The sequence below is a fragment of the Tachyglossus aculeatus genome, chromosome 6 (assembly GCF_015852505.1).
Source record: "Tachyglossus aculeatus isolate mTacAcu1 chromosome 6, mTacAcu1.pri, whole genome shotgun sequence".
Taxonomy (NCBI): domain Eukaryota; kingdom Metazoa; phylum Chordata; class Mammalia; order Monotremata; family Tachyglossidae; genus Tachyglossus; species Tachyglossus aculeatus.
The window spans coordinates 3,223,154-3,235,324 of record NC_052071.1 but is presented as its reverse complement, the minus strand read 5'-3'; the positions used below and the strand labels follow the sequence as shown (position 1 = coordinate 3,235,324).

Here is a 12,171-nt window from a genome sequence, read left to right as displayed (position 1 = left end):
GGGTGATAAAAATGGTCTCGGTTATTTCCCGGCCTTGACTGGGGTCAGAAGAGTGGTCTCAGCTAAGCCCCGGCCTCGCCTGCCGTCAGAGGGGATGTTCCAGTAGCCCTCGTCCTTGCCGGGGGTCGGTGGAGCAGTTTCAGCTTGGCCTCGGCCTCGATTTGGGTCGGAGGAGTGGGGTCAGCTAGGTCCTGGCCTTGCTTGTGGTCAGAGGAACAGTCCTTTGCCTGGGGTCAGAGGAGCGATTTCAGCCAGATCGTGGCTTTGCCTGGAATCAGAGTAGTGGTCTCAGCTAAGCTTCAACCTTGCCTTGGGTCAGAGGAGTGATTTCAGCTACGTTCTAGCCTTGGTCGAAGTCCCGGGGGTCGTCTCAGCTACGCCGTGGCTTTGCTTGGGGTCACGGGAGCAATTTCAACTAGATCCTGGCCCTGTCTGGGGTTACAAGTGCGGTCTCGGTTAGGCCACGGCCCTGTGTGGGATCAGAGGAGTTGTCTCAGCTTAGCCCAGCCTTGCCTGGGGTCAGTGGAGTGGTCTCAGCCGGTCCCCACCCTCACCTGGGGTGAGAGGAGTGGTCTCAGTGAGGGGCCCCCCTTGCCTTTTGTGAGAGGAGCGGTCTCAGCTAGGTCCCAAACTTGCCTTCGTTCAGAGGGACCGTCTCTGATCGGTATTGGCCTTGCCTCGGATCAGAGGATGGATGTCAGCTAGGTCCTGGCCGTGCCTGGAATGAAGGGAGCAGTTTCAGCTAGATACCGGCCTTGCCTCAGATCAGAGGAGTGGTCTCAGCTAGGCTGCAGCCTTGCCTGAGGTCAGAGGAACTGTATTAGCCAGTTACCGGCCTCAGCTGGGGTCACGGGCACGGTTCTGACCTTGCCTTGGGGGAAAACTGGCCTTTGGACCAGAAGAGGTGCATAGGGCGCTGCGCGATGGTCCGTATAACTCTTGGGTCACAGGGCTGATGTGTGGGACGAGAAACACTCAACAGGTCTTTAACAATTGTGGAATTCATTAAGCGCTTCCTGTGGGCCTACTACTGTGCCAAGCCCTGGCGTTGAGAGAAGACAGATCAGACACGGACCACAATCTCAGAGGTGAAGGAAAGGTGGAATCCTATCCCCATTTTACATCTCCCCCATCCTAACTTAGCTGACCGATCTCCAACTACAACCCAAGCCCCACATTCTTCACTCCTCTAATGCCAACCTCACTGTCCCTCGAACCCCTCGATCTTGCCCACATCCTCCCTCTGACCTGGAAATCCCTATCCCTTCCTATCCAGCAGACCACCACCGTCCCCACCTTCCAAGCCTTACCAAAGTCACATATCCAAGAGACCTTCCCTGACTAAATCCTCATTACCGCTGCTCATCCTTCTGTGTCACGTATGCACTTGGTTTCATATTACTCTGTCTTATTCTGATGACTTGACACCTGTCCGCATGTTTTGTTTTGTTGTCTGTCTCCCCCTTCTAGACAGTGAGCCCGTTGTTGGGTAGGGACCGTCTCTATATGTTGCCAACTTGCACTTCCCAAGCGTTTAGTACAATGCTCTGCACACAGTAAGCGCTCAATAAATACGATTGAACAAATGAACAAATTCCTGGCATAGTGGCTAGAGCACAGGCCTGGGATTCAGAAGGTCCTGGGTTCTAATCCCGGCTCCGCCACTTGTCTGCTGTGTGACCTTGGGCAGGACACTTCAGTTCTCTGTGCTCCGGTATCCTCATCTGTGTTCTCTTTCCTGCTCATACCGTGATCCCCATCTGGGGCAGGGACTGTCTGACCTGATTGTCTTGTACCTAATAAGCACAATTGTTATTATTATTCTATTATTTTATCATGAAGCAGCGTGGCTCAGTGGAAAGAGCACGGGCTCGGGAGCCAGAGGTCATGGCTTCTAATTCATTTATTTATTGAGCGCTTACTGTGTGCAGAGCACTGTACTAAGCGCTTGGGAAGTACAAGTCGGCAACACATAGAGACGGTCCCGACCCAACAACGGGCTCACAGTCTAATCCGGGCTCCACCACTTGTCAGCTGTGTGATTTTGGGCAAGTCACTTCTCTGGGCCTCAGTGACCTCATCTGTAAAATGGGGATGAAGACTGTGAGCCCCCCGTGGGACAATCTGATCACCTTGTATCCCCCCCCCCCCAGCGCTTAGAACAGTGCTTCGCACATAGTAAGTGCTTTACAAATGCCATCATTATTATTATTATTATTATATAACAATAATAATGAGTTGTGGGGAGGACAATCCTAGTCTTGGTCACTCCACCCACCCATTCAGAAGAGTCTGCCCTGTTGGGGCAGGGGAGAGGCTGGCGGTCCGGCCGTAGCAGAGTGAAGGTTTGGTCTCCATGGGTGTCAGAGAGTCCTTAGAGGATCTGGGGAGCAGGAGACGTGATCATCCAGGGGGGTATCCCTGTCTTTTAATGGTATTTAAATGCTTACTATGCACCGGACATTTCTCTGTCCTTAGAAGATCTGGGGAGCAGGAGACATGTGATCATTCAGGGGGGTATCCCTGTCTTTTAATGGTATTTAAATGCTTACTATGCATTTCTCTGTCCTTAGAGGGTCTGGGAGCAGGAGACGTGATCATCCAGGGGGGTATCCCTGTCTTTTAATGGTATTTAAATGCTTACTATGCACCGGACATTTCTCTGTCCTTAGAGGGTCTGGGGAGCAGGAGACATGTGATCATTCAGGGGGGTATCCCTGTCTTTTAATGGCATTTAAATGCTTACTATGCATTTCTCTGTCCTTAGAGGGTCTGGGAGCAGGAGACGTGATCATTCAGGGGGGTATCCCTGTCTTTTAATGGTATTTAAATGCTTACTATGCAATTCTCTGTCCTTAGAGGGTCTGGGAGCAGGAGACGTGATCATTCAGGGGGGTATCCCTGTATTTTAATGGTATTTAAATGCTTACTATGCACCAGACATTTCTCTGTCCTTAGAGGGTCTGGGGAGCAGGAGACATGTGATCATTCAGGGGGGTATCCCTGTCTTTTAATGGCATTTAAATTCTTACTATGCACCAGACATTTCTCTAAGGGCCGGGGTAGATACAAGCAAATTAGGTTGAATACCGTTTGTGCCTCACGTACGGCCATCCCCGTTTTACAGATGCGGTAACCGAGGCCCAGAAAAATGAAGAGAGTGGCCCAAAGTCACACAGCGGACAAATGGTGGAGTGGGGATTAGATTAGCCCTTAACGGTGACCTCTCCTCAGTGTTCTGCCCCCACAATAAATATCCGAGCTCAGTAAAAATCCTTGATTGATTCTGTTGCCCCTCACTTCTTCGCCCCCTTCCCACTCTTTCCCTTTCCCAGTGCTTCCCTCCCCCTGCCCCCCCTTCTCCCTCTGACCCACCCCCCCGGGCTGTGATTGCAGGGTGGCTAAGAGGTGATAAAATTAACCTCTGTAGCTGACAGCTTTTGATAACACTCCCGGAGTTACTTACTTCGGAAGCCAGCTCAAGTTTTTTTGGGGGGGAAGGCGTGTGGAGGGAATCAATCAATCAATCAATCAATCAATCGTATTTATTGATTGAAGGGAAGGGATCTGCCTGGTTGGGGAAGGGTTGAGGGGGGCAGGTGCAGGGAGGCGGTTAGCGTGGCTCGGTGGAAAGAGCCCAGGGTTGGGAGTCAGAGGACGTGGGTTCTAATCCCAGCTCCGTGTGACCCTGGGCAAGACGCTTAACTTCTCTGGGCCTCAGTTCCTCATCTGTAAAATAGGGATTAAGACTGTGAGCCCCACGTGGGACAACCTGATGACCTTGTATCTCCCTCGGCGCTTAGAACAGTGCTTGGTACATAGTAAGCGCTGAACAAATGCCATCATTATTATCATTATTTGTGAAGAAAGCGGTTGCGAGGCCTCCCGTTGTGGGTAGACCCGGGTATTTCGGGGTTGGGGCCCGGGAGGAGATGGGGTCCAGGAGGGAGTTCGTCTGAGGGGCAGGGCCACTCTGCTGGTGATGTGGATCCGCCCGCTCCGGGCTTTGGAGGGGGGAGGGTTGGAGGGTCACGTCCTCGTCACCCCCCGGGCCCGCACCTGTCCTCTCCCCTCCCCGGCCCGGGGAGATAACGGGTTGGGCCGCCAAGGGAGGAGGGGTCGGGCCTAAAATTAGCCTCAGGGGGAGGGGGAGCCGAGTGGGGCCCCGAGGAGGAGCCGCGCTGGTCCTCGGCGGGAGCAGGGACCCCCGAGGGTCCGGAGAAGAGGCCCCCCGCCTTCCGCCTCACAAAGGTAAGGGGGCGCGTCACCCCAGAGACCCTGCCGGCGGCCCCGGCAGTGCCCTACGAGCCGGGGCCGCCAGGACTGGGGGGCGGGTGGGGAGGGCGGACCTCCGGCCTTCGCAAGTCTCAATCGAGGTCCCCTCGACCTTTCTCAAGATCTCACCCTCCGAGCCACCCTCCGGTCCCGCAGCAGGAGGGAGTAAGGTTAGACGGTGGGGTTGGGGGAGCTATCCGGCCAGGGGCCCTGGAAACGGGAAACGGCTCTGGGGGGGCAGGCAAACCCCGTGGGGCTGGACGGGGCGCGGATGACGAAGCTGCCCCGTCTCCACACGCCCTCGTCCCTCCCGCTCTCCCGCCGCACCCTCCCACCCCCCAGGAGGAGGGAAACAAGTGCAGCCCCTTTCCCCGGCCAGACAACCGGAGCTGCCGGAGCAAAGATCCCGCCTGGACCCCGTCCCATCTGAGGGTCGAGAGGACTGCCACTCCACCCCTCCCAACCTTGGCCGCCGGGACCTTCCAGCCGGCCCCTGGAGCGGCCCAGCACACCTGTGGCTTCACCCCTCTCGGGACTGGACCCATCTCCGGTACGGACCGCCCTCTCCGACACCCAGCTTGTGGCCTCCTACGCCCCGGGAAGGTGTGCGTGTGTCCCCCCCATCAGACTCAACTACCGGAGAGGGGACGGGGGTTGTAGAGAGAGAACCATCTCCCCCTTCCAACCGTCAGCTCCTCGAAGGCCAGCTCCCTGTCTTCCCCTCCCTCTATCCCAACCCCGCCGTCCAGCGCGGACCCGTGCGCACGACGGACTCGGGACAAACTAGAGATGGAGCCCTCAGATCCCGTCTGTCTCTCCTCTGTCTCCGTCTTCTTGTCCCCCGGCTCTACCCCCGTCCTAGGTAGGTGAAGACATGAGAGTCATCTCCCTCCGTTCGCCCAAGAGGAGCCACATGGACGTGTCCAAGATGTTCTCGCTGCTGCGGCTGGAGGAGGAGGAGGAGGAGGAAGAGGTCGGGGAGGGGGCGGCTGCCGGGGCGAAACAGGAGCTGAGCCGGGCCGTGGGAGCCGACGACCACGGGGCCCTGGACCTCCTCCTGCGCCAGGCTCGCTACAAGCGCTTCATCAACAGCCGCAGCGGCTGGGGGGTCCCGGGGACCCCCCTGCGGCTGGCCGCCGCCCGTGGCCACCTGCGCTGCCTGCGGGTGCTCCTGGCCCACGGGGCCGAGGTGGACCGCCTGGACGCGAAGGCCCAGACGCCGCTGTTCACGGCGGTCAGCCACGGCCACGCGGCCTGCGCCCGCCTGCTGCTGGAGGCCGGGGCCAGCCCCCTCGGCAGCCCCTACAACAACTGCTCCCCGGTGCTCACGGCGGCCCGGGACGGCCGCGGGGCCATCCTGCAGGCCCTGCTGGCCCACGGCGCCGACGCCAACGTCCGGGCTCGGGTCCCGGCCTGGGCCCCGGGCCCCGCGGCCTGCACCGGGCCCCTGTACCTGGCGGCCGCCTACGGGCACCTGGACTGCTTCCGGCTCCTCCTGCTGCACGGGGCCGACCCGGACTACAACTGCACCGACCCGCGGCTGCTGGCCCGGGTGGCCCGGCCCCGCACCCTGCTCGAGCTCTGCCTGCGGCGCGGCTGCGGGCCCGACTACGTCCGGCTGCTGGTCGACTTCGGGGCCAACGTCTACCTGCCGCCCCTTCCGCCCGGCGGGCCTCCGGCCGACGGGGAGGCCGTAGCCCTGCTGTGCAGGGAAAGAGGTGAGGCCGGCGCGGGCCGGGGGCCGGGGACGGAGGGGACAGCGGCAGGGGAACGGCCAACGTGGCGCGGGCCGGCCTGGGCCCTCCCGAGCCAGCCGCCCGGGGAGATTAGAGAAGCAGCCTGTCTCGGTGGAAACAGCCCGGGCTTTGGAGTCAGAGGTCATGGGTTCGAATCCCGTCTCCGCCACTTGTCAGCTGTGTGAAATCACTGGACAATGGGGATTAAAACCGTGAGCCCCCCCGTGGGACAACCCGATCACCTTGTAACCTCCCCAGCGCTTGGAACGGTGCTTTGCACATAGTAAGCGCTTAACAAGTACCATCATTATTATTATTATTGCTGGACCTGGGGTGAAAACGTGCCAGACTTCCCAACTGCTTTCCCGCCCCAACTTTCATTCGTTAACTCACTGTCAGTCAGTCGTATTTATTGAGCGCTTACTGTGTGCAGAGCACTGGACTAAGCGCTTGGGAAGTACAAGTTGGCAACATCTAGAGACGGTCCCCACCCAACGACGGGCTCACGGTCTAGAAGGGGGAGACAGACAACAAAACACGTGGACAGTCAATCAATCAATCAGTCATATTTATTGAGCGCTTACTGTGTGCAGAGCACTGTACTAAGCGCTTGGGAAATGCAAGTTGGCAACATCTAGAGATGGTCCCCACCCAACGACAGGCTCACGGTCTAGAAGGGGGAGACAGACAACAAAACAAAATACGTGGACAATCAATCAATCATATTTATTGAGCGCTTACTGTGTGCAGAGCTTGGGAAGTCCAAGTTGGCAACATCTAGAGACAGTCCCTACCCAACAGTGGGCTCACAGTCTAAAAGGGGGAGACAGAGAACAAAACAAAACATACTAACAAAATAAAATAAATAGAATAGATATGGACAAGTAAAATAAATAAATAAATAGAGTAATAAATATGTACAGAAATATATATACATATATACAGGTGCTGTGGGGAAGGGAAGGAGGTAAGATGGGGGGGATGGAGAGGGGGGCGAGGGGGAGAGGAAGGAAGGGGCTCAGTCTGGGAAGGCCTCCTGGAGGAGGTGAGCTCTCAGCAGGGCCTTACTGGGCAGGTGTCAAGTCATCAGAATGAATAGAAAGAAAGCTAGATGCACATCATTAACAAAATTAATAGAATAGTAAATATGTAATAAATAGAATAGTAACTGGGTGTGAGTCACGTGAGGGCCCCTTAGGGACTCGGTTGTTGGGGGGCAGGGGGGTATCGCGTGAGGGCCTCCGAGGGACTCTGTTGTGGTGTTGTTTTCAACGGTCTCCTGTGCCCAGTGATCAGGGGGTCAGAGGGGACAAGAAGTAGCTACTAGAAATCATCTAGAGACCCATTGCTGGAGAGGTGGAGGGTGGGGAAAGAGGAGAGGGGAGGATCATCATCATCAATCGTATTTATTGAGCACTTACTATGTGCAGAGCACTGTACTAAGCACTTGGGAAGTACAAATTGGCAACATATAGAGACAGTCCCTACCCAACAGTGGGCTCACAGTCTAAATAGGGAGGATGGATGGGGAGAGTGTCCCATGTGGGACAGGAACCACTTTGCGGCCTGATGCATTATTTATTTTACTTGTACATATCTACTATTCTATTTATTTTATTTGGTTAATATGTTTGGTTTTGTTGTCTGTCTCCCCCTTCTAGACCGTAAGCCCGTTGTTGGGTAGGGACCATCTTTATATGCTGCCAACTTGTACTTCCCAAGCACTTAGTACAGTGCTCTGCACACAGTAAGCACTCGATAAATACGATTGAATGAAGGAATGAATGATGCGGCCTTATGTTGCCAACTTGTACTTCCCAAGCGCTTAATACAGTGCTCTGCACACAGTAAGCGCTCAATAAATACAATTGAATGAATGAATGAATGATGCGGCCTTATGTTGCCAACTTGTATTTCCCAAGCGCTTAATAAAGTGTTCTGCACACAGTAAGCGCTCAATAAATACGATTGAATGAATGAATGATGATGTATCCCAGTGCTTAGCACAGTACCTGGCATATAGTAATAATAATAATGATAGCATTTACTAAGCGCTTACTCTGCATAAAGCACTGTTCTAAGCACTGGGGAGGTTACAAGATGAGGTTGTCCCACGGGGGGCTCCCAGTCTTCATCCCCATTTTACAGATGTGGGAACTGAGGCCCAGAGAAGTCAAGTGGCTTGCCCAAAGTCACCCAGCTGACAAGTGGCGGAGTGGGGATTTGAACCCATGACCTCTGACTCCAAAGCCCGGGCTCTTTCTACTGAGACACACTGCTTATCAATTAGCTAGAAGCAGTAGTAAGCGTTTTTAACAAGTATTGCGGAAAAAAGGCAGGGGAGGGAAGAGGAAAGGGGAAGGGCAGGGGGTAGAAGGGAAGAAAAGGATCAAACAGAAGAGATACAGGAGGGAGGAAAGAAAAGAAAAAGGAAAGGATCCTCTCCCTCTTCCTCACTTCCCCCCAACCTTGCAGTTGTAGGGACTGTCTCTATATGTTGCCAACTTGTACTTCCCAAGCGCTTAGTACAGTGCTCTGCACACAGTAAGTGCTCAATAAATACGATTGATTGATTAATTGACAGGTCTACAGCTCCAGGTGCGGCATTTGAAGAGGGGTGTGGGGAGCCAGAATTGTGCCCGCTAGGAAGAGGAGGGCATACCTGAGCTTTCTAGACTGTGAGCCCACTGTTGGGTAGGGACCGTCTCTATATGTTGCCAACTTGGACTTCCCAAGCGCTTAGTACAGTGCTCTGCACACAGTAAGTGCTCAATAAATACGATTGATTGATTGATTGGCGGGGGTGGGGGCACCGTGGCCTTGATGTGGGGTTGCCCCTGGCCCTAATTGGTCAGGTGGAGCAGGACTGGGCAGCACACATTCCCTCCCCTGCCCTTCTGGGAAATCATCAATCGTATTTATTGAGCGCTTACTATGTGCAGAGCACTGTACTGAATTGTCTTCTTCCTGCCCCATCAACGTGGCACCCTCCCCAACTCAGGAGAGTGGACTTCTGGGCTGGAAAGCAGCTGGATCACAGTTAGATCCTATGGGATTCCCCTAGCGTGGCCCCAGTCCTGAAATATTTTCCCGGAGTTATAGGGAACAACGGATTTTGCATCCTTTTTATGGACTGTTGGTGAATTTTCTTTCTCTTTCTGTCTGTCTGTCTCTCTGCTCTGTATAATGGCATTTATTAAGCACTTACTATGTGCAAAGCACAGTTCTAAGTGCTGAATATAATAATAATGGCATTTATTAAGCGCTCACTATGTGTAAAGCACTGTTCTGAGCACTGGGGAGGTGATCTGGTTGCCCCACGGGGTCTCACAGTCTTAATCCCCATTTTACAGATGAGGTACCTGAGGCACAGAGAAGTGAAGTGACTTGCCCAAAGTCACACAGCTGACAATTGGCAGAGCTGGGATTTGAACCCGTGACCTCTGACTCCAAAGCCCGGGCTCTTTCCACTGAGCCATGCTGCTTCTGTATCAAAAATAATCATAATGATTATGGTATTGAGTGATTACTATATGCCATGCACTTTTCTAAGCACCGGGGTAGGTAGAAGTTAATTCATTCATTCATTCAATCGTATTTATTGAGCGCTTCCTGTGTGCAGAGCACTGTACTAAGCGCTTGGGAAGTACAAGTCGGCAACATAGACGGTAATCAGGTTGGATACAGTCTCTGTCTCACACGGGGCTCACATTCTTAATCCCCATTTGACAGGTGTGGTAACGGAGGCCCAGAGAAGTTAATCAATCAATCAATCGTATTTATTGAGCGCTTACTGTGTGCAGAGCACTGTACTAAGCGCTTGGGAAGTACAACTTGGCAACATATAGAGACGGTAATCAGGTTGGATACAGTCTCTGTCCCACACGGGGCTCACATTCTTAATCCCCATTTTACAGATGTGGTAACGGAGGCCCAGAGAAGTTAATCAATCAATCAATCAATCGTATTTATTGAGCACTTACTGTGTGCAGAGCACTGTACTAAGCGCTTGGGAAGTACAACTCGGCAACATATAGAGACGGTAATCAGGTTGGATACAGTCTCTGCCCCACACGGGGTTCACATTCTTAATCCCCATTTTACAGATGTGGTAACGGAGGCCCAGAGAAGTTAATCAATCAATCAATCAATTGTATTTATTGAGCGTTTACTGTGTGCAGAGCACTGTACTAAGCGCTTGGGAAGTACAACTCGGCAACATAGAGAGACGGTAATCAGGTTGGATACAGTCTCTGTCTCACACGGGGCTCACATTCTTAATCCCCATTTTACAGATGTGGTAACGGAGGCCTAGAGAAGTTAATCAATCAATCAATCGTATTTATTGAGCGCTTACTGTGTGCAGAGCACTGTACTAAGCGCTTGGGAAGTACAAGTCGGCAACATAGATGGTAATCAGGTTGGATACAGTCTCTGTCCCACACGGGGCTCACATTCTTAATCCCCATTTTACAGATGTGGTAACGGAGGCCCAGAGAAGTTAATCAATCAATCAATCATATTTATTGAGCGCTTACTGTGTGCGTGGTAACGGAGGCCCAGAGAAGTTAATCAATCAATCGTATTTATTGAGCTCTTACTGTGGGCAGAGCACTGTACTAAGCGCTTGGGAAGTACAAGTTGGCAACATATAGAGACGGTCCCTACCCAACAGTGAAGTGCCCAAGGCCACACAGGAGCTTGGTGGCGGAGGCAGGATTAGAACCCAGGTCCTTCCGACTCCCAGGGCTGTGCTGTATCCCCTTGGGCCATGCTGCTTCTCTGCCCATCTCTGTCTCTGTGCTGGGCAGAGGAGGAGGAGGGAGGGCGGATGGAGGAAGGGACCCTTCCCCGTCTGTGCGGAGTCGGATGTGGGCAAACAGATCGACGGCATAGGGGCCGGAGAAGGAAAGTCCCAGGGAGAGAGAGGGATGGCGTGAGGACAAAATGAGATAACTGAGAAGCAGCAGGGAACAATAAAAGCTCCGGGCAGATTTAGGAGGACTACCAAGAAGGAGAAGAGGAGCGGTAGGATGGGGGAATTCCCAGCCTCGAGGACCTGGCGGGACAAATAAAGAGAGGAAGTCCGGTGTCCCCGCTCACCTGGGCTGGGGAACGTGTGTCTGCGTGCGCGTCCGTGTGTGCATGCCTGACCGACCTGCCCTGTTTCCAGGCCCCACTGAAGCCGGCCCTCTCCTCTCCCCGCAGCTCATCCCAAGCCTCTGCTGTCCCAGGCGCGGCTGGCGGTCCGCAGAGCCCTGCCCCTGGCCGGCCGGGCCCAAGTCGTCGACCGGCTGGAACTCCCGCCGCGGCTGGCCGACTACCTCAAGCACCAGTCCTAGGCCGGGGTCCGGGAGCCGCCGCCCCCACCCCCCCGCCGATCCTCGGGCCCTTGTTTTCCTGCAGAAATAAAGGGGAGGAAAGGCAGGTGGCGGAGCCGTGGGCCTCGGCGAGACGGGTGGGCAAGCCAACCGGCTGTCCTCCCGCAGAGACGCGGCGCGGGGATGCTTGTCAGGTGCTCCTCGAGGTGAGGATGTCGGGCTCTTCCCTTTCTGGACACTCCGGACACAAGGGTCAGGGGGCCAAGCAGTGACTGGGGTGGGCACCGGCTTGGGGGGCGGTCCAGAAAGGGGATGCGACACCGGGAACCCCGGGGCTCGGGCTCGAAGTCCGTCTCCTGGGGCGTCCAGCCTTTCCTGTCCCCCTCTCACCTCCTGGAAGACCCCACTGGGAGATCCAGCCCATGTAATCACCCTTCCAGAGGGCACGAGTCTTTCTATTGCAGCGAGAGGGGTCTAGGTTAGACATTTGAAAGAAATTCCCAGCTCCGGGGTCTGTGGGACCCTGAAACAGCTCAGCGTTTGGCAAGCTGCAATCACCCCATTTCGGGGATGCACGTAAAGGCAGGAGACTGGACTAGGTATCCCTCGCCTTCTGTATGACTTTGGGAAATTCACTTAACTTCCCTGGGCCTCAGTTACCTCATCTGTAAAATGGGGATTAGACCCTCATTTTTCTTTTCCTGCGGCACAGGGACCGTGTTATCAACCCCAGCGCTTATTACAAAGCTTGGCACCTACTTAGCACTTAATTGTTATGACGACTATTGTTATGATTATGATGTTATTCCTCTTAAACGGTCTTTCCCAGATGGGCCTGG

The 12,171-nt window shown here is 54.4% G+C and overlaps 1 protein-coding gene across 3 annotated transcripts; it reads left to right on the top strand.

Annotated features, from left to right (window-relative positions):
• Positions 1–4,759: 4,759 nt before the first annotated feature.
• On the top strand, positions 4,760–11,584 carry ASB12 (ankyrin repeat and SOCS box containing 12). 3 transcript variants are annotated; one of them, XM_038748351.1, is made up of 3 exons: positions 4,760–4,825; positions 5,138–5,993; positions 11,185–11,584. In XM_038748351.1, the coding sequence occupies exons 2-3, from the start codon at positions 5,150–5,152 to the stop codon at positions 11,421–11,423; spliced, it is 1,083 nt and encodes a 360-aa protein (XP_038604279.1). In that variant the 5' UTR covers positions 4,760–4,825; positions 5,138–5,149; the 3' UTR covers positions 11,424–11,584. The 3 variants fall into 3 exon arrangements, with proteins under 3 accessions (XP_038604279.1, XP_038604281.1, XP_038604280.1); XM_038748353.1 differs by having other exon boundaries at positions 11,220–11,419; XM_038748352.1 differs by having other exon boundaries at positions 4,794–4,878.
• Positions 11,585–12,171: the final 587 nt, after the last annotated feature.

What these genes read in the sequence shown, in the direction of transcription:
- ASB12 (XM_038748351.1), top strand. Translation starts at nt 5,150, where the DNA reads ATGAGAGTCATCTCCCTCCGTTCGCCCAAGAGGAGCCACATGGACGTG. An exon ending in CCTGCTGTGCAGGGAAAGAG is followed by an intron (nt 5,994 to 11,184) that starts GTGAGGCCGGCG and finishes CCCTGTTTCCAG; the next exon opens with GCCCCACTGAAGCCGGCCCT.